The 24,000-nt window shown below is 44.8% G+C and overlaps 1 protein-coding gene across 1 annotated transcript in view; it reads right to left on the bottom strand.

Annotated features, from left to right (window-relative positions):
• Positions 1-24,000, bottom strand: part of LOC121869005 (filamin-A-like) — a 209,885-nt gene that overhangs the window by 131,406 nt on the left and 54,479 nt on the right. The window contains 6 exon segments of the mRNA XM_042370067.1: positions 5,517-5,668; positions 6,121-6,209; positions 13,154-13,292; positions 18,747-18,813; positions 18,816-18,876; positions 20,075-20,282. Of these exon segments, the coding sequence (XP_042226001.1) occupies positions 5,517-5,668; positions 6,121-6,209; positions 13,154-13,292; positions 18,747-18,813; positions 18,816-18,876; positions 20,075-20,282 (716 nt within the window).

The raw sequence follows: 24,000 nt of genomic DNA, 5'->3' as shown, positions 1-24,000 counted from the left end.
AGTGCCAGGGACCAGAGACATCTTCCACACAGTGACAGGGACCAGAGACATCTTCCACACAGTGCCAGGGACCAGAGACATCTCCACACACAGTGCCAGGGACCAGAGACATCTTCCACACAGTGACAGGGACAGACATCTTCCACACAGTGCCAGGACCAGAGACATCTTCCACACAGTGCCAGGGACCAGAGACATCTTCCACACAGTGCCAGGGACCAGAGACATCTTCCACACAGTGCCAGGGACCAGACATCTTCCACACAGTGCCAGGGACCAGAGACATCTTCCACACAGTGCCAGGGACCAGAGACATCTTCCACACAAGTGCCAGGACCAGAGACATCTTCCACACAGTGCCAGGGACCAGAGACATCTTCCACACAGTGCCAGGGACCAGACATCTTCAACACAGTGCCAGGACCAGAGAATCCTCCACACAGTGACAGGGACCAGAGACATCTTCACACAGTGCCAGGGACCAGAGACATCCTCCACACAGTGCAGGGACCGAGACATCTTCCACACAGTGCCAGGGACCAGAGACATCTTCCACACAGTGCCAGGGACCAGAGACATCCTCCACACAGTGACAGGGACCAGAGACATCCTCCACACAGTGACAGGGACCAGAGACATCTTCCACACAGTGCCAGGGACCAGAGACATCTTCCACAGTGCCAGGGACCAGAGACATCTTCCACACAGTGCAGGGACCAGACATCTTCCACACAGTGCCAGGACCAGAGACATCTTCCACACAGTGCCAGGGACCAGACATCTTCCACACAGTGCCAGGGACCAGACATCCTCCACACAGTAACAAGGACCAGAGACATCCTCCACACAGTGACAGGGACCAGAGACATCCTCCACACAGTGCCAGGGACCAGACATCTTCCACACAGTGACAGGGACCAGAGACATCTTCACAGTGCAGGCCAGACACCTCCCACACAGTGACAGGGACCAGAGACATCCTCCACACAGTGACAGGGACCAAGACATCTTCCACAGTGCCAGGGACCAGAGACATCCTCCACACAGTGCCACGGACCAGACATCTTCCACACAGTGCCAGGGACCAGAGACATCTTCCACACAGTGCCAGGACCAGACATCTTCCACACAGTGCCAGGACCAGAGACATCTTCCACACAGTGACAGGGACCAGAGACATCCTCCACACAGTGCCAGGGACCAGACACTACACAGGACCAGAGACATCTTCCACACAGTGCCAGGACCAGAGACATCTTCCACACAGTGCCAGGACCTCCCACACAGGACCAGAGACATCTCCACAGTCCATGCAGGCAGTTCAGTGGGGTCTTCCAACAGACAGGACCAGAGACTTCCACACAGGCAGGACCAGAGACATCTCCACACAGCAGACCAGAGACATCTTCCACACAGTGACAGGGACCAGAGACATCTTCCACACAGTGCCAGGACCAGAGACATCTCCACACAGTGACAGGGACCAGAGACATCTTCCACACAGTGACAGGGACCAGAGACATCTTCCACACAGTGCCAGGACCAGAGACACTTCCCAAGAAGCAGGACCAGAGACATCTTCCACAGTGCAGGACCAGAGACATCTTCCGAGGACCAGACATCGGGACATCCGGACCAGAGACATCTTCCACACAGGGGCGACAGAGACATTCGACAGGGACCAGAGACATTTCCACACAGTAACAAGGACCAGAGACATCCTCCACACATGCCAGGACCAGACATCTCCACACAGTGACAGGGACCAGAGACATCTCCACACAGTGCCAGGGACCAGAGACATCTTCCACACAGTGCAGGACGAGACATCTTCCACAAACAAGGACCAGAGACATCTTCCACACAGTGCAGACCAGAGACATCTCCAACAGGGACCAGAGACATCTTCCACACAGTAACAAGGACCAGAGACATCTCCCACAGTGCCAGGAACCAGAGAATTCTACAGTGACAGGGACCAGAGACATCTCCACAGTGCCAGGGACCAGAGACATCTTCCACACAGTGCCAGGGACCAGAGACATCTTCCACACAGCAACAAGGACCAGAGACATCTTCCACACAGTGCCAGGGACCAGAGACATCTTCCACACAGCAACAAGGACCAGAGATATCTTCCACACAGTGACAGACCAGAGACATCTTCCACACAGTGCCAGGGACCAGAGACATCTTCCAACAGTGCCAGGGACCAGGACATCTTCCACACAGCCAGGACCAGAGACATCTCCCACAGCAGGACCAGAGATATCCACAATGCCAGGACCAGAGACATCTTCCACACAGACAGGACCAGAGACATTCCACACAGAACAAGACCAGAGACATCTCCACACAGAAGGACCAGAGATATCTCCACACAGTGACAGGGACCAGAGACATCTTCCACAGTGCCAGGGACCAGAGACATCTCCACACACAGGACCAGAACGGGACCAGAGACATCTTCCACAGGCATCTTCCACACAGTAACAAGGACCAGAGACATCTTCCAGCCAGGACCAGAGACATCTTCCACAGTAACAAGGACCAGAGACATCGTCCACACAGTGCCAGGGACCAGAGACATTCCACAGGGCCAGAGACATCTCCACAGTGCCAGGACCAGAGACATCTTCCACACAGTGCCAGGACCAGAGACATCTTCCACACAGTGCCAGGGACCAGAGACATCTTCCACACAGTGCCAGGGACCAGAGACATCTCCACACAGTAACAAGGACCAGAGACATCTTCCCATCAGACCAGAGACATTCCACACAGTGGACCAGAGACATCTCCACACAGTGACAGGGACCAGAGACATCTTCCACACAGTGCCAGGGACCAGAGACATCTTCCACACAGTAACAGGGACCAGAGACATCTTCCACACAGTACAGGACCAGAGCATTCCACAGTCGGATCTCCATGCCAGGGACCAGAGACATCTCCACAAGTAACAAGGACCAGAGACATCTTCACACAGTGCCAGGACCAGAGACATCTTCCACACAGTAACAAGGACCAGAGACATCTTCCCACAGTGACAGGGACGAGACACTTCCACAGACAGGACCAGAGACATCTTCCACACAGTGCGACCAGAGACATCTTCCACAGTGACAAGGACCAGAGACATCTTCCACACAGTGCCAGGGACCAGAGACATCTTCCACACAGTGCCAGGACCAGAGAATTCCCCACATGCCAGGACCAGAGACATCTTCCACACAGTAACAAGGACCAGAGAATCTTCCACACAGTAACAGGACCAGAGACTCACACAGGCGCGACATCTTCCACACAGCAGGACCAGAGACATCTTCCACACAGTGGACCAGAGACATCGTCCACACAGAACCAGAGACATCTTCCACACAGTGACAGGACCAGAGACATCTCCACACAGTGCCAGGACCAGAGACATCTCCACACGGCGACCAGAGACATCTTCCACACAGTAACAAGGACCAGAGACATCCTCCACACAGTGCCAGGGACCAGAGACATCTTCCACACAGTAACAAGGACCAGAGATATCGTCCACACAGTGACAGGGACCAGAGACATCTTCCACACAGTGCCAGGACCAGAGACATCTTCCACACAGTGCCAGGGACCAGAGACATCTCCACACAGTGCCAGGGACCAGAGATATCGTCCACACAGTGACAGGGACCAGAGACATCTTCCACACAGTGCACCAGAGACATCTTCCACACAGTAACAAGGACCAGAGACATCTTCCACACAGTGCCAGGGACCAGAGACATCTCTCCACACAGTGACAGGGACCAGAGACATCCTCCACACAGTGCCAGGAACAGACATCCTCCACACAGTGACAGGGACCAGAGATCTTCCACACAGTGCCAGGGACCAGAGACATCCTCCACACAGACAGGGACCAGAGACATCTTCCACACAGTGCCAGGGACCAGACATCCTCCACACAGTGACAGGACCAGAGACATCTCCACACAGTGCCAGGACGCATCCTCCACACAGGACAGACATTCCACACAGCACCAGAGACATCCTCCACACAGCCAGGTTCCAGAGACATCCTCCACACAGCCAGGGACCAGACATTCCCACACAGCCAGGACCAGAGACCTCCACACAGTGCCGGACCAGAGACATCTTCCACACAGTAACAAGGACCAGAGACATCTTCCACACAGTGCCAGGGACCAGACATCTTCCACACAGTGCCAGGGACCAGAGACATCCTCCACAGTGCCAGGGACCAGAGACATCTTCCACACAGTGCCAGGGACCAGAGACATCTTCCACACAGTGCCAGGGACCAGACATCTTCCACACAGTGCCAGGGACCAGAGACATCCTCCACACAGTGTCAGTAAACAGTGGTACAGTGTTTAACTAGAAGACTATATCTCTCACTATGGGTTATATTTACAAACTTGACTTCCACATTATGGTGAATCTTTTCACTTAATATTATAACAAACAATTATTTTAACAGTGTAATAGTGTTTGTGTTATAGTCTGCTGTATATATACTAAACTATAAGAGACCTTTAAGGACATATATAGTACTATAAGATATAACATTAAGGCTTCAACCATTTAGCAGTGTGGGAAAATGTAAATTCAACTGTGCATCAAGTAAAATGTGTACAGTAAAGTAAACAATGAATTAAAATTATTTCAGAAAGTCAATACCCATAACGATGATAATTACCTAACCCTTGGATAATTTATACTATAATCCAAACCCAAATTTTTGCATGACAACTAAAACTTCTGCAATACTACATGACTTGTCCTGCACAAAAACTAGGTCTTCAAAAAATTTCAGTCTTGAAACTCCTGTGCCATCAATCTAACATAGTTCATGTAAATCCACAATGAAAACGTGGATAAGATTGATGGAAATTTTAGCCTTTGGTTCAGTCTTGAGGACGAGGTCAGGTCATAATGTCATCCACTAAGTGGATGACATCATTATGACCTGACCTCATGTTTTTAAGGTCACCCTGTATATTTAAGCCTCTCTCTGTCCATGTAGTCCAGTTGCCTCTGAAGATGTCTTGAATAAAGACGAAAGCTAAGGTGCTCCGTTGTTTCCATTTTCCCGTGTGATTTTATCAAGATCTAACATAGTATGTACAGTAGTCAGCTACAAATATCATGTCTAAATTTACTTTCAGATTTTTATACTTATCATAATACTGTAGAACAGAAAAACCCTTTTTAGTGTTTTTCTTATTTTTTTTTCTATTTACAGTACCAATCCTTCTCCTGTTTGATGCAAGGTGGCCTGTTAGCCTGTTATTGTGGTCTGTTACCCTGTTATTGTGTCCTGTTACCCTGTTGCTGTGGCCTGACACCCTGTTATTAATGCTAAAGTTTGATAAATGTCTTGACTATACTACAGTATTTCCCTAAAATTTAATCAACTGAAAAAAAAATAAATGGTCTTGTCGTATAAGATAAAGAAAGAGTAATGGAGATAAGTATCACCCCTATAACATCACCCAACTCACCCTTGGTGAAAATATCAAAGTATGTTGGTCTGTTAATAGTGACTCCTTCAGGCTCCAGACCCGGGCCTGAGGCCGTCACCTTTGACGGATCACCTGCAAACCCTGACACGTTGACCCAGAATGGTGACTTGGGGATCTCTCGTCCGCTGAACCTGAGGTTAAAATACAACTCATAAAACTAGTGTGGAGAACACACCCACAACCTTAAACCTTTCAAATTGTCACTGTACAGCTCCATATATACAATACAGTACAGTACAGTACACACAATGTGAACCAAATACTGTATAAAGATTAAAGTACAGTACCAAGTTGAACAAAAAAATACCTTATTAATTTAACCTAAGGTGTGTATGAGATTCTTACGAGAAAAACAGAGATCATGAGATAATCTACAGCATAGAATAAGTAGCATAATAATATTGGACAAAATTCTCATGAACTGGCAAAACTTGACTCATACTAATACTTTATATTATAACAAACAAAAATTTTCTTCATAAGATTAAGGCATTAGTTTTATGATCAGTTATTTCCATATGTGAATAATCTGTTTCTCAGTACCTGGTTACATCTCTACAGTACATGATAAAGCAACACTTACTTGACACTAACAATAAAGTCGCCCTCACACTCTGGTGTGTACTTGCACGTGTAAGTCAAATTCCTGTCATTGTTGAACTTACACTCCAGCTATGAGAAGATTAAAAGCAAAATGTTAAAACAATAAATAAAGAGTATGCATTTCACAGTATTCTGAGTCCTCAAGTTGAACAGAGGAGAACTTAACAGTAAATCATTGATAACTTATGAAAGTAAAATTATAGACATTTCTAGTGTTGAAGGTTATCACTATACTGTAGTGTTAAGGCAGGATGATACAGTACTGTGTGTGCCACTAAACACACCAGCACTGTACTGTGTGTGCCACTAAACACACAAGTGCTGTGCTGTACTGTACTGTGTGTGTCACTAAACACACCAGTGCTGTACTGTGTGTGCCACTAAACACACAAGTGCTGTGCTGTGTGTCACTAAACACACCAGTGCTGTACTGTGTGCCACTAAACACACCAGTTGTGCTGTATTGTGTGTGCTAAACACACCAGTGCTGTACTGTGTGCCACTAAACACACCAGTGCTGGTACTGTGTGCCACTAAACACACCAGTGCTGTACTGTGTGTCACTAAACACACCAGTGTGTACTAAACACACTAGTGCTGTGCTACTAAACACACCAGTGCTGGTACTGTGTGTCACTAAACACACCAGTGGTACTGTGTGTGTCACTAAACACTACTGTTGTGCTGTACTGTGTGTGTCACTAAACACACCAGTGGTACTGTGTGTACTAAACACATATGTGTACTGTGTGTGTGTCACTAAACACACCAGCAGTGCTTGTACTGTGTGTCACTAAACACACCAGTGCTGTGCTGTACTGTGTGTGTCACTAAACACACCAGTGCTGTACTGTGTGTGTCACTAAACACACCAGTGCTGTACTGTGTGTGCCACTAAACACACTCAGTGCTGTACTGTGTGTGTCACTAAACACACTAGTGCTGTGGTACTTGTGTCACTAAACACACCAGTGCTGTACTGTGTGTGCCACTAAACACACCAGTGCTACTGTGTGTGTCACTAAACACACCAGTGCTGTGCTGTACTGTGTGTGTCACTAAACACACCAGTGCTGTACTGTGTGTCACTAAACACACCAGTTCTGTACTGTGTGTGTCACTAAACACACCAGTGCTGTGGTACTGTGTGTGTCACTAAACACACCAGTGCTGTACTGTGTATGCCACTAAACACACCAGTGCTGTGCTGTACTGTGTGTGTCACTAAACACACCAGTGCTGTACTGTGTGTGTCACTAAACACACCAGTGCTGTGCTGTGCTGTACTGTGTGTCACTAAACACACCAGTGCTGTGCTGTACTGTGTGTCAACTAAACACACCAGTGCTGTACTGTGTGTGTCACTAAACACACCACTGCTGTACTGTGTGTGTCACTAAACACAATAGTGCTGTACTGTGTGTGTCACTAAACACACTAGTGTGCTGTACTGTGTGTGTCACTAAACACACCAGTGCTGTACGTGTGTGTGTCACTAAACACACCTGTGCTGTATGTCTGTGTGTCACTAAACACACCAGCGCTGTACTGTGTGTGCCACTAAACACACCAGTGTTGTGCTGTACTGTACTGTGTGTGTCACTAAACACACTACTGCTGTGCTGTACTGTGTGTCACTAAACACACCAGTGCTACTGTGTGTGTCACTAAACACACTAGTGCTGTGCTGTGTACTGTGTGTCACAAACACACCAGTGCTGTACTGTGTGTGCACTAACACACCAGTGCTGTACTGTGTGTGTCACTAAACACACTACTGCTGTGCTGTACTGTGTGTGTCACTAAACACACCAGTGCTGTACTGTGTGTGTCACTAAACACAATTACTGTTGTGCTGTACTGTGTGTCACTAAACACACCAGTGCTGTACTGTGTGTGTCACTAAACACACTAGTGCTGTACTGTGCCACTAAACACACTAGTGCTGTACTGTGTGTGTCACTAAACACACTACTGCTGTGCTGTACTGTGTGTGTTCACTAAACACACCAGTGCTGTACTGTGTGTCACTAAACACACCAGTGCTGTGCTGTACTGTGTGTCACTAAACACACCAGTGCTGTACTCTAACACACCAGTGCTGTACTGTGTGTGTCACTAAACACACTACTGCTGTGCTGTACTGTGTGTGTCACTAAACAATTAGTGCTGTACTGTGTGTCACTAAACACACTATGCTGTGCTGTACTGTGTGTGTCACTAAACACACCAGTGCTACTGTGTGTGTCACTAAACACACTACTGCTGTGCTGTACTGTGTGTGTCACTAAACACACAGTGCTGTACTGTGTGTCACTAAACACACCAGTGCTGTACTGTGTGTGCCACTAAACACACTACTGCTGTGCTGTACTGTGTGTGTCACTAAACACATCTGAAGTGTACTGTGTGTGTCACTAAACACACCAGTGCTGTGCTGTGTGTCACTAAACACACTACTGCTGTGCTGTACTGTGTGTGCCACTAAACACACCAGTGCTGTGACTGTGTGTGTCACTAAACACACCAGTGCTGTGCTGTACTGTGTGTCACTAAACACACTAGCAGTGTGTGTGTCACTAACACTGCTGTGCTGTACTGTGTGTGTCACTAAACACACCAGTGCTGTACTGTGTGTGTCACTAAACACACCAGTGCTGTGCTGTACTGTGTGTCACTAAACACACCAGTGTTGTGCCAGGTGTGTGTCACTAAACACACTACTGCAGTACTGTGTGTGTCACTAAACACACCAGTGCTGTAACTGTGTGTGTGTACAAACACACTAGTAGGTACTGTGTCACTAAACACAATTAGTGTTGTACTGTGTGTCACTAAACACACACTAGTGCTGTACTGTGTGATACTAAACACACAAGTGTCTGTGCTGTACTGTGTGTGTCACTAAACACACCAGTGCTGTGCTGTACTGTGTGTGTCACTAAACACACCAGTGCTGCTGTACTGTGTGTGTCACTAAACACACCAGTGCTGTACTGTGTGCCACCAAACACATGCTGTCTGTTAAGTGTTGTGTAAACACCAGTGCTGCTGTACTGTGTGTGCTACTAAACACACTAGTGTTGCACTGTGTGTGTCACTAAACACTACTGTGTGACTGTGTGTGTCACTAAACACACCAGTGTTTGTGTGTGTGTCACTAAACACACCAGTGCTGTGCTGTACTGTGATACTAAAACACTAAGTGCTGTACTGTGTGTGTCACTAAACACACCAGTGCTGTACTGTGTGTGTCACTAAACAGTTGTGTCATAAACACACTATGCTGTCTGTTGTGTGTAAAACGTGCTTGTTGCCCTGGTTTAAACACACCAGTCTGGTACTGTGTGTTCACTAAACACACTACTGCTGTGCTGTATTGTGTGTGTCACTAAACACACCAGTGCTGTATTGTGTGTCACTAAACCACCAGTGCTAAAGGTACTGTGTGGTCACTAAACACACCAGTGCTGTCTGTCGTGCTCTGTGTGCACTAACACACGTGCTGTAGTTGTCTAAAGTTGTGTTGTGTGTCCTAAACACCAGTGCTTTGTGTGTGTCACTAAACACACAGTGTTGTGTGTGTATGTGTGTCACTAAACACACTATGCTGTGTGTACTGTGTCATAAACACACCAGTGTTGTACTGTGTGTTCACTAAACACACTCATTGCTGTGCTGTACTGTGTGTGTCAAAACACCAGTGTTGTACTGTGTGTCACTAAACACACCAGTGCTGTACTGTGTGTGTACTTTCACTAAACACACCAGTGCTGTACTGTGTGTCACTAAACACACCATGTTGTACTGTGCCACTAAACACAGTGCTGTAGGTGTCCTGTGCTGTACTGTGTGTCACTAAACACATTATATGGTGTACTGTGTGGTCACTAAACACACCAGTGCTTGGTAATTGTGTGTGTACTAAACACTCATGTGCTGTGTGGTCTGTTTGTCACTAAACACACCAGTGCTGTACTGTGTGTGTCACCAAACACACCAGTGCTGTGCTGTGTGTGTCACTAAACACCCCATTTGTGTGTACAAACACTAGTGCTTGTGTGTGTCACTAAACACACCAGTGCTGTACTGTGTGTGTCACTAAACACACTAGTGCTGCGGTTGTACTGTGTGTCACTAAACACACCAGTGCTGTACTGTGTGTGCCACTAAACACACTACTGTTGTAAGTCTGTGTGTGTCACTAAACACACTACTGCTGTGCTGTACTGTGTGTGTCACTAAACACACCAGTGCTATACTGTGTGGTCACTAAACACACCAGTGCTGTGCTGTACTGTGTGTGTCACTAAACACACCAGTGCTGTGCTGTACTGTGTGCCACTAAACACACTACTGCTGTGCTGTACTGTGTGTGTCACTAAACACACTACTGCTGTGCTGTACTGTGTGTGTCACTAAACACACCAGTGCTGTACTGTGTGTGTCACTAAACACACCAGTGCTGTACTGTGTGCCACTAAACACACCAGTGCTGTAATGTGTGTGTGCCACTAAACACACCAGTGCTGTACTGTGTGTCACTAAACACACTACTGCTGTGCTGTACTGTGTGTGTCACTAAACACACTAGTGCTGTACTGTGTGTGCCATCAAACACATGCTGTGCTGTACTGTGTAGTCACTAAACACACTACTGCTGTGCTGTACTGTGTGTGTCACTAAACACACCAGTGCTGGGACTGTGTGTCACTAAACACACCAGTGCTGTATTGTGTGCCACTAAACACACCAGTGCTGTACTGTGTGTGTCACTAAACACACCAGTGCTGGGTACTGTGTGTCACTAAACACACTAGTGCTGTGTTGTACTGTGTGTGTCACTAAACACACCAGTGCTGTACTGTGTGTGTCACTAAACACACTAGTGCTGTGCTGTACTGTGTGTCACTAAACACACCAGTGCTGTACTGTGTGTGCCACTAAACAATTCAGTGCTGTACTGTGTGTGTCACTAAACACACCAGTGCTGTGCTGTACTGTGTGTCACTAAACACACTGCAGCTGTACTGTGTGTGTCACTAAACACACCAGTGCTGTACTGTGTGATACAAACACACCAGTGCTGTACTGTGTGTGTCACTAAACACACTAGTGCTGTACTGAGTCACTAAACACACCAGTGCTGTGCTGTACTGTGTGTGTCACTAAACACACCAGTGCTGTACTGTGTGCCACTAAACACACTACTGCTGTGCTGTACTGTGTGTGTCACTAAACACACCAGTGCTGTGCTGTACTGGTGTGTGTCACTAAACACACTACTGCTGTGCTGTACTGTGTGTGTCACTAAACACCAGTGCTGTGCTGTACTGTGTGTGTCACTAAACACACTACTGTTGTGCTGTACTGTGTGTGTGCACTAAACACACTAGTGCTGTACTACGGTGTCACTAAACACACCCAGTGCTGTATTGTGTGCCACTAAACACACCAGTGCTGTGCTGTACTGTGTGTGTCACTAAACACACCAGTGCTGTACTGTGTGTGCCACTAAACACACCAGTGCTGTACTGTGTAACAATAAACACACCAGTGCTGTAATTGTGTGTCACTAAACACACCAGTGCTGTGCTGTACTGTGTGTGTCACTAAACACACCAGTGCTGTACTGTGTGTGTGTCACTAAACACACCAGTGCTGTACTGTGTGTGCACTAAACACACCAGTGCTGTACTGTGTGTGTCACTAAACACACCAGTGCTGTACTGTGTGTGCTACTAAACACACTACTGCTGTGTTGTACTGTGTGTCACTAAACACACTACTGTTGTGCTGTACTGTGTGTGTGCACTAAACACACCAGTGCTGTACTGTGTGTGCCACTAAACACACCAGTGCTGTGCTGTACTGTGTGTGTCACTAAACACAATTGTGCAGTACTTGTGTGTGTCACTAAACACACCAGTGCTGTACTGGTGCTACTAAACACACCAGTGCTGTGGTGTACTGTGTGTGTCACTAAACACACCAGTGCTGTGTGTACTGTGTGTGTCACTAAACACACCAGTGCTGGGTACTGTGTGTGCCACTAAACACACCAGTGCTGTGCTGTACTGTGTGTCACTAAACACCAGTGCTGTACTGTGTGTGTCACTAAACACACTAGTGCTGTACTGTGTGTGTCAATTAAACACACCAGTGCTGGGTACTGTGTGTCACTAAACACACCAGTGCTGTACTGTGTGCTACTAAACACACCAGTGCAGTACTGTGTGTAATTAAACACAATCAGTGCTGTATGTGTGTGCCACTAAACACACCAGTGCAGTACTGTGTGTGTCACTAAAACACATTCAGTGCTGTACCAAACACACCAGTGCTGTACTGTGTGTTACTAAACACACCAGTGCTGTACTGTGTGTGTCACTAAACACCAGTGTTGTACTGTGTGTACTAAACACATTCAGTGCTGTACTTGTGTGCTACTAAACACACCAGTGCTGTACTGTGTGTGCCAATTAAACACACACCAGTGCTGTACTGTGTGTGCTCTACTAAACACACCAGTGCTGTGCTGTACTGTGTGTGTCACTAAACACACCAGTGCTGTACTGTGTGTGTCACTAAACACACAGTGCTGTACTGTGTGTGCCAATAAACACACACAAGTGCTGTGTGTAATTGTGTGCACTAAACAACACCAGTGCAGGCTGTACTGTGTGTGTCACTAAACACACCAGTGCTGTACTGTGTGTGCCACTAAACACACCAGTGCTGTACTGTGTGTGTCACTAAACACACCAGTGCTGTGCTGTACTGTGTGTGCCACTAAACACACCAGTGCTGCTGTACTGTGTGCCACTAAACACACCAGTGCTGTGTTGTACTGTGTGTGTGCCATAAACACACCAGTGCTGTAATTGTGTGTCACTAAACACACCAGTGCTGTACTTGTGCCTAAACCACTACTGCTGTACTGTGTGTGTCACTAAACACACTAGTGCTGTATTGTGTGTCACCAAACACACCAGTGCTGTGCTGTACTTTACTGTTTTTGTGACGCCATCAGGTGTTTGTAAGAAGGCTTCCACTTTCCCTTTGCCAGCACTAAATGTCTCAATAGTGAAGTTTGTGGGGGCCCCAACTACTGGTCCCGAGGGCTCTATACCTGGCCCATAGCATCGCACCCTGTCAGGGGAACCAAAGTATGAATGATCATGGCATTAAGAGATTAACTACAAAATTAATTAAAGAAAAGCTGAGGTGTTATTTATAGTACTATACAAATTAAGACTAAATAAATCCTGAAGCAATATTTTATAACAGAATGTAATTAATAGTGAACATATAACTGGTATTCCTTAGCAGTGTACTGTACTGTACCATCTAATTAAGAAGTAAAAGTAAAATTCTGTATAAAATAATTGTGAATACAGTACAATAAATATATATATATATATATATATATATATATATATATATATATATATATATATATATATATATATATATATATATATATATATATATATATATATATATATATATATATATATATATATATATATATATATATATATATATAGTATTAACAACTGTAATGGTCAATAACAGTTAACGTGGGAGTAAAATAACTACAGTACTGTATATCAATTCATTCATTTTTGAACTATACATTCCTTGTTGATAATGGCAACCTTCAGCCTCTGATGAACATATTTTAACTGTATCTAATTAAGTACTGTACAGTGTATATATATATATATATATATATATATATATATATATATATATATATATATATATATATATATATATATATATATATATTATATATATATATATATATATATATATATATATATATATATATATATATATATATATATATATATACATACATATAAGACTTCGAAACATACCCCAACTTACCATTACTCTGAACAGTGAGCACAACTACACCTTTTATGATGCTCCCAGGTATTGTGGAATGGCAAACACCAATTAAAAGAGATTAGCTCAGCCCAGGGTACCGGTGGCCAGCTCAGCAGATTAACACCCAACCAACAGTATCTGACACTGTGACTCAACCCACATCCCAGAGCCTGAGAGTCCACAGCACCATCAAACCCTGATGCCATCAAACCCTGAAGCCATTTATATTTTCTATTTACTGTATCATTTTCACCTCATCAGTGTGCTAGGTGGTTGGGTGTTTCTGTTCTCTGTTACAACCTTCATTATCTAACATTAGTAAAGAAGGAAACTGTAATACCTAGAGAAATCTTAAAAAGCTTGATAGTGTCACACTGTAAAATACCTTCCTACCATCTGACCCAGGCATTAAACAGTGGTGAAAGACACACCTGTACCACCAATACCCTACATCACCAAAACATGTAGAAGACGTGCTTAAGTGCTGAGACAGTTCTAATTAGTTTAGGTCTGCAGGTGACTAAATCTGACTAGTTCCAGCCTCAGGTGACCCATCAACTAATTCAGTCCCCAGGTGACCACCATCCAGCCTGGGGCAGACTGTGGGGTTCAGTGGTCAGGTTGTAGTGTCAATTCTCTCATTGGTTCACTTGTGTGGTGGAATATAAAACTGTTTCCACGGCAACAATAGTCAGGGCTCCAAAATATCTCATAAGTTGCACACTCTGTACAGTATGGTGTATGACCTAAGAGAGACCCTGTACAGTATGGTGTATGACCTATGAGAGACCCTGTACAGTATGGTGTGTGACCTATAAGACACCCTGTACAATATGGTGTATATGACCTATGAGACACCCTGTACAATATGGTGTATGACCTATGAGACACCCTGTACAATATGGTGTATGGCCTATGGACACCTGACAATATGGTGTGTGACCTATGAGACACCCTGTACAATATGGTGTTGACCTATGAGACACCCTGCCAATAGTGTATATGACCTATGAGACACCCTGTACAATATGGTGTATGACCTATGAGACACCTGTACATTTAATTGTGTGACCTATGAGACACCCTGTACAATATGGTGTATGACCTATGAGACACCCTGTACAATATGGTGTATGACCTATGAGACACCCTGTACAGCATGGTGTAACTAACGACAACTCAGATTTAACCAAACAATAGGATTTATTTGGACAGGTTAGGTTACATGGCATCAGAGTAGCCACAGGGTCAGAGATACAACTTTACTCCTGGTAGTTCATCACAAAGGACTTCATGACATAATATCAGGAGGTGTCTCTCTAACTCAGTGTTTCCTCTGCTACCAATTAGCAAAACCTCTCACTTAAAATGCTAAGTTAATATAAATCAGGGATAAATTAGAGTTGGCCAAAACAGCATGGAGATCAGTGGCTTCTCCCTTGTAACTCAAACTTATATAAATAAAGGGTCAAGTGGTTATAAACAAGAGTGTATGCAAACAAGGGTTCCATCAGTTAAAAACCTGATTATCCATGTGATCAGTTCTCAAGTTCTATACAGTATATAGTTCTGTAATATATAAGGTAGTATCAGTCCATGAGATGATAAACTGATAATGTACAGTCCATCTTCTCAACAAACTGTCAATCCTTTTTCTTATTTCAACTTTCTGATTATTAAACATTTTCTACACTCAATTTTATTTCAGAGTTAACAGACACTCTTTGCATTTTGAAAGGTTTCATTCTGGTTTTCTACAACATTTTTCAAGTCAAAGTTTTGTTTCTCCCCAATTTTATCCGAACGTGATTTAGAACCTCGTCCCCGTACATCAACTTTCTGGTATATTTTATCATAATTCACCTGTACAATACTGAGACTTATTTTAAGCATTTATCAGCTTACTCTGTTCAGGGGAGGGGAGAATGTCCATCATTCTTTGTTAATAACTTCATCGTCCAGTGTTGCTCGGAGGATCTTAACAGTACAGTATTTTGTTGGCACCTCAGTTGAGGCCTCAGTAAGGTTCATGCAGACTACAGGTGCTGTTCTAGGTACAGCTCTAATATGGTGCTAATTAATTAGTCTTGTGCTGCTCTAGGTACTGTACAACTATAGTCTGGTACTAATCCATTAGTCATCTATGATCAATGACAGTATATGTATGTATCATATTGTCACAGACTTGTATCTAAGGCGAGCATTTCATTCAGACAACAGACCATCACGTCCTCAAAGCGTGTGTGTTATGTGCTTACTCTGGAGTGCTCCGTCAACAAACAACATGTCTAACACTGGACAAGTCGGGTTAATGACTAAACTGGTTTTATTAAAATGTACAAGAACTACACTAGACTATCTGCTGGAAGTCAGTTAGCAGTACAATGGTTGATAAATGTTATCCATGAACTTGTGGGCATCACAGTGGATAATAACAGCCTTAACTATGGGTTAAGGGACTAGCAACACCTCCAAGCTCAGGCCAGCGGATATGACCCATACAAGCCTTGTCTATCTCTGGAGACCCTGTCTACCATAGTAGACCTCTCTAGCCATGGTAGATCTGTCTAGCCATGGTAGACCTGTCTAGCCACGGTAGACCTGTCTACCCATGGTAGACCTGTCTAGCCATGGTAGACCTGTCTACGCAGGTAGACCTGTCTAGCCATGGTAGACCTGTCTAGCCACAGTAGACCTGTCTAGCCACGGTAGACCTGTCTAGCATGAGTAGACCTGTCTATGCATGGTAAACCTGTCTAGCCATGGTACTGGACACCTTCACCATGGTAGACTTGCTAGCCATGGTAGTAGCCTGTCTATCCATGGTAGACCTGTTTAGCCATGGTAGATCTGTCTAGCCATGGTAGACCTGTCTAGCCATGGTAGACCTGTCTAGCCATGGGTAGACCTGTCTAGCACCATGGTAGACCTGTCTAGCCATGGCAGACCTGTCTAGCCTGGTAGTAGACCTGTCCCATGGTAGACTTGTTTTAGCCATGGTAGATCTGTCTAGCCATGGTAGACCTGTCTAGTGGTAGACCTGTCTAGCCATGGTGAACCTGTCTGCTTGCAGTAGCTTGTCTGCAAGGTAGTAGACCTGTCCACCATGGTAGTCCTGTCCACCATGGTAGATGTCTAACCATGGTAGCCTCGTCTAATCCAGCTGCTGTTAAACTGGCCATTATTCCAGTAAGCAACAAGTTAAAAGAAATAGTTGGCTGGCATCGACACATCTACTTACATGGGGTTCCCTGAAGGACTGCAAATCATAAAGAGTACAAAGTATACTTGAGTTATCAATACTGTGTTGTACTGCCAAGATAACTACATTACAGGTCTATAAAACAACAAGAAGCAGTAACAGGGAAGATGTCAAGAATCTAATGTTCATAAATAAAGAGACAACAACTACGGACCTACTCACAGTATATCAAGAGAAACATAGTGAATGGATTACTCTCTCTCTCTCTCTCTCTCTCTCTCTCTCTCTCTCTCTCTCTCTCTCTCTCTCTCTCTCTCTCTCTCTCTCTCTCTCTCTCTCTCTCTCTCTCTCTCTCTCTCTCTCTCTCTCTCTCTCTCTCTCTCTCTCTCTCTCTCTCTCTCTCTCTCTCTCTCTCTCTCTCTCTCTCTCTCTCTCTCTCAAGAAGTCAATCAACTAGCATCTCTCTCTCTCTCTCTCCATCAACAAATCACTCTACTAGCACATCTCTCCATCAACATCTCACTCTACTAGCACATCTCTCTCTCAACAACATCTCACACTCTACTAGCATCTCTCTCTCAACAACATCTCACTCTACTAGCACATCTCTCTCCATCAACAAATCACTCTACTAGCACATCTCTCCATCAACATCTCACTCTACTAGCACATCTCTCTCAACAACATATCACTCTACTAGCACATCTCTCTCTCAACAACATCTCACTCTACTAGCACATCTCTCCATCAACAAATCACTCTACTAGCACATCTCCATCAACAATCACTCTACTAGCATCTCTCTCCATCAACAAATCACTCTACTAGCACATCTCTCTCCATCAACAAATCACTCTACTAGCACATCTCTCTCCATCAACAAATCACTCTACTGCACTCTCTCTCCATAACATCTCCTCTACTAGCACATCTCTCAACAACAAATCTCACTCTACTAGCATCTCTCTCCATCAACAAATCACTCTACTAGCACATCTCTCTCAACAACATCTCACTCTACTAGCACATCTCTCTCCATCAACAAATCACTCTACTAGCACATCTCTCTCAACAACATCTCACTCTACTAGCACATCTCTCCATCAACAAATCACTCTACTAGCACATCTCTCCCATCAACAAATCACTCTACTAGCACATCTCTCTCTCAACAACATCACTCTACTAGCACATCTCTCTCTCAACAACATCTCCTCTACTAGCACATCTCTCCATCAACAAATCACTCTACTAGCATCTCTCTCCATCAACAAATCCTCTACTAGCACATCTCTCTCTCAACAACATCCTCACTCTACTAGCACATCTCTCTCTCAACAACATCTCACTCTACTAGCACATCTCTCTCTCAACAACATCTCACTCTACTAGCACATCTCTCTCCATCAACAAATCACTCTACTAGCACATCTCTCTCCATCAACAAATCACTCTACTAGCACATCTCTCTCCATCAACAAATCCTCCTACTACATCTCTGTGACTTACTTCCCAGCGTTGGTGCAGGTCTGAGAGGGCCGCCGCTCTTCAGCTTACAGTTAGGGTGCTGGAGAGGTAAGTCATCATAGACTGCTCTGTCCAGCTCAGGTTGATCATCTCATCTGGTGTAATCAACTTGAGAGCCAAAAAGAATGTTATGGTGATGGTGTATGGTGGTGGTGGTGGTGAATGGTGTATGGTGGTGGTGGTGGTGGTGGTGGTGGTGGTGTGGTGGTGGTGATGGTGATGATGGTGGTGATGATGGTGATGATGCAATAATAATAATAATAATAATAATAATAATAATAATAATAACCCTTACTTAAACCTACTAACCTATATTAAACTATCAAACAAACCTAAACCAATTATACCTAAGTTAACATAAAGTCAACCTAACCTAAACTAAATTAAACCAAAGCTAAGCTAACCTAAACTAAATTAAACCAAAGCTAAGCTAACCTAAACTAAATTAAACCAAAGCTAAGCTAACCTAAACTAAATTAAACCAAAGCTAAACTAACCCAAACTAAATTAAACCAAAGCTAACCTAAACTAAATTAAACCAAAGCTAAGCTAACCTAAACTAAATTAAACCAAAGCTAAGCTAACCTAAACTAAATTAAACCAAAGCTAAGCTAACCTAACCAAATCGAACTTAACCTAAACCAGCCCCACCTAACACCATCCAACCTAATATTATTTGGTTATGTTATGTTTAGGTTATGTTTAGGTTAGGTTAGGTTAGGTTACGTTAGGTTAGGTTAGGTTAGGTTAGGTTAGGTTAGGTTAGATTAGGTTAGGTTAGGTTAGGTTAGGTTAGTGACACATTTATGCCAAAAATTACCAACAATATTGCCTGTTTGAAGTGGGCAGGGCTTTGAAGTAGAGAGGAAATGTGGGTAAAAAAATAAAAAAATAAATAAAAATAAAAAAATTAAAAATAAAAATAAATATAAAAACGTTTGAAAACGTGACCTAACGTTTCCTAACTTCTAAAAATTTTAAGAATCACTTTAGAGTTTATGAAGCCCTCATCTGAACACCGATAACATCACTAACAGACTAAAATCTAAAAAGACCATCACCTACTAATTACCGAAAACAAGAATAAGGTAAACTTTTATAATTTAAGGATTTTTATGATTTTTAAAGGTAAGGAAATGTCAAGTCAGGTTTTCAAAAGTTTTTAAATTTCCGACGGAAACGCTATAGAAGAAAAGTGTCTTTGAACAGTCTAAACTACTGAGTCCAGTAGTTAAATGCCTAAGATTCCCCGCATGATCGAAACTATAATTTTACCATTTTGAACACCTGTCATAGTCAGCCATACCTGTGGAACACCCAGCCAGTTGTCAGCAATGTTCATGGCCTCAGTAGCATTGGAGAGGGAGTCTGCAGGCACCCAGTCAGGCCAGTCAGGACAGAGGCCAGCGGCGACAGAATCCACGAGAGCGCCCACAGCACGCCCATCATTCCAGTCGTTGGTGAAGTTGGTGATGGGGAGGTCCGGCAACTTGCTCTGGATCCAGTGTAACAGTCTGTAACAAACAGTGACAATAAGTAACACCGTCATAGTAATACGAATAACGAAAGAATGAACATCAGCGTTACTTACACACGCCAACTAAACTTCAAAACAAAAGTGACACCAGAAAAAGTATTCCCCTCAACCCTTCCTGACCTAACCTAACCACACCTAACCTAACCACAAGACCTAACCTAACCACACCAGACCTAACCTAACCACACCACACCAAAGCTAACCTAACCACAAGACCTAACCTAACTACACCAGGCCTAACCTAACCACAAGACCTAACCACACCAGACCTAACCTAACTACACCAGACCTAACCTAACCACACCAAAGCTAACCTAACCACAAGACCTAACCTAACTACACCAGGCCATTCTTGTTGCAGCGAAACGGTAAGAAATTATAATTCTATTAATCAGATGACCTTAAATACCCACCACGCTAATCTGTAAACACCATGGGACCCTGTAAGCACCACGGGACCTGAAAACGCAAAAGGACCCTAAAAAACATCCATGGGACCCTGTAAACACCATGGGACCCTGTAAACACCATGGGACCCTGTAAACACCATGGGACCCTGTAAACACCATGGGACCTGTAGCTTCCTGGGGACCCTGTAAACACCATGAGACCCTGTAAACACCATGGGACCCTGTAAACACCAAAGGTGACCCTGTAAACACCATGGAACCCTGTAAACACCATGGGACTCTGTAAACACCATGGGACCCTATAAACACCATGGGACCCTGTAACCATCATGAGACCTGTAAGCACCATGGGACCCTTTATACACCAGGAACCCTGTAAACACCATGGGACTCTGTAAACACCATGGGACCTGTAAGCACCATGGGACTCTGCTCTTCATGGGACCATCTTAAACACCATGAGGTCTAAGCACCATGGGACCCTGTAAACACCATGGGACCTTGCCTTAAACACCATGGGACTCTGTAGCTTACCATAAAGACCCTGTAAACACCATGGGACCCTGTAAGTACCATGGGACCCTGTAAACACCATGGGGCCTAAACACCATGGGACCCTGTAAACACCATGGGACCCTGTAAACACCATGGGACCCTGTAAACACCATGAGACCCTGTAAACACCATGAGACCCTGTAAACACCATGGGACCCTGTAAACTAGGGTTGCCATACGTCCGTATTTTCCCGGACATGTCCTCCATTCAGGTCTCGAAATCGTCATCCGGAAGTAATTTTTAAAATTCTTCAAAAGTCCGGAATTTCAGCTTCCATCATTTCTCCACGGAAAGAAATATGAAACTGTAATGACGGGAGAGAGAGAGAGAGAGAAATGGGAGGTGGAAACAGTACACTAGAGATCTCGTTCAGTTTTCGTCAGCTAATAAGTCACGTGTACAGTGTTGTCAACTTAGCTGCTAGCAGTTTTTGGGCTAGCCTGTAGTGCCATGTACTGCTTTTCCTTGTTCTTCAGCCACGCGCATTATTATAATTTTTTTTGTATTTAGTGCTATTACAGCCATAAATGAAATGTTGAAAGTATACCATTTTTTACACTGTAGCATTTGTTTTTCTTGTCCTGCATTTAAGGCATTTTCGCAATTTTCAACCATAATCTAGCCACTTTCGCTATATTATTTACGTGTGTTGACAACTATGACGGTGACCGGTGGTTGGCCAGTCTTTAACCGACAGTGACAGTGTTTGATCTTAGTCTATGTTGTGGGTTTGTCGCTTGGTGCCACAGCTAGTGCTTACGATTTGTTGTGCTTTTCCAGAGCATAAAACGGTCACGGCTGCATCAAGGTTACATAGCGCCAAAGTGTGTGCCAGGCGGGGGGTGGGGGGAAGGATGTCTTGGGAACGTCCTCTTTTTTTAATGTTCACATATGGCAACCCTACTGTAAACACCATGGAACCCTGTAAACACACGGACCCTGTAAACAAACTGGGACCCTGTAAACACCATGGGACCCTGTAAACACACTGGGACCCTCGTAAACACACTGGGGCCCTCGTAAACACCATGGGGCCCTCGTAAACACCATGGGACCCTGTAAACACCATGGGACCCTGTAAACACATTGGGACCCTCTTAAACACCATGGACACCACACAACACACTGGGGCCCTCATGTAAACCTACTGAGACCCTCGTAAACACCATGGGGCCCTGTAAACTCCATGAGACCCTGTAAACACATTGGGACCCTGTAAACACGTGGGACCCTGTAAACACCGCGCAGGACCTGTAAGCACCATAGGACCCTGTAAACACCATGGGACACATAGCTTTCATGGGACCCTGTAAACACCATTGGGATTCTGTAAGCACCATGGGACCTGTAAACACACAGGACCTATGCAAACACCATGGGACCCTGTAAACACCATGGGACCTGTAAACACCATGGGACCCTGCCGGCTTACTGGGACCCTGTAAACACACTAGGACCCTGTAAACACCATGGGACCCTGTAAAACACACACAGGACCCTGTAAACACCATGGGACCCTGTAAACACCTTGGGACCCTGTAAACACCTTGGGGACCCTGTGACACACACTAAGGACCCTGTAAACACTGCCTGGGACCCTGTGTAACACACTGGGACCCTGTAAAACACACTGGGACCCCTGTAAACACCATGGAACCCTGTAAACACACTGGGACCCTGTAAACACACTGGGACCCTGTAAACACCATGGGACCCTGTAAACACACTGGGGCCCTCGTAAACACACTGGGACCCTGTAAACACCATGGGACCCTGTAAACACACTGGGGCCCTCGTAAACACCATGGGGCCCTCGTAAACACCATGGGACCCTATGGCTTATGGGACCCTGTAAACACCTTAAGGACCCTGTAAACACCATGGGACCTGTAAACACCATGGGACCCTGTAAACACCATGGGACCCTGTAAACACACTGGGACCCTGTAACACTGGGACCTGTAAACACCTTGGGACCTGTAAACACCTTGCAGGACCCTGTAAACACCTTGGGACCCTGTAAACACACTGGGACCCTGTAAACACACTGGGACCCTGTAAAGCACCATGGGACCCTGTAAACACCTTGGGACCTGTAAACACCCGGGACCCTGGGACCCTGTAAACACCTTGGGACCCTGTAAACACACTGGGACCCTGTAAACACCATGGGACCCTGTAAACACCTTGGGACCCTGTAAACACACTGGGACCCTGTAAACACCATGGGACCCTGTAAACACACTGGGACCCTGTAAACACCTTGGGACCCTGTAAACACACTGGGACCCTGTAAACACACTGTACTCCATAATGAATGAATCCTCGGCTAAGTGTCCCGGTTCTCAGTGGCACACACTCCTGACCAAGACTGCCAGGCGAGGCCCTTGATAGGCTGGCATTCGTGCCATACTTGAAATAGCTTGGACCGGAAGGTGTTACAGCGCAGGTACCACCACACACACACACACACACACATTGACGGGGACTGTGTTGTGATTGGCTAGTTGCTGTGTTCACTGTGACCACAAATTTCCTCAGGACAGTAGTTGGATAGTTAAGACAGATAGGCAATGGCGGTGGGTGAGAAGTGTTTGTTGTCAGGTCTGTTTCATAAGATTATTATTATTTTTATTAATATTATTATTATACTGTAATTATTATTATTATCATTATTATTATTATTATTATACTGTAATTATTATTATTATTATTATTATTATACTGTA

This window comes from Homarus americanus, unplaced genomic scaffold (genome assembly GCF_018991925.1).
Source record: "Homarus americanus isolate GMGI-L3 unplaced genomic scaffold, GMGI_Hamer_2.0 scaffold24694, whole genome shotgun sequence".
NCBI classification, from domain to species: domain Eukaryota; kingdom Metazoa; phylum Arthropoda; class Malacostraca; order Decapoda; family Nephropidae; genus Homarus; species Homarus americanus.
This window is presented reverse-complemented; position numbering and strand designations above follow the sequence as displayed.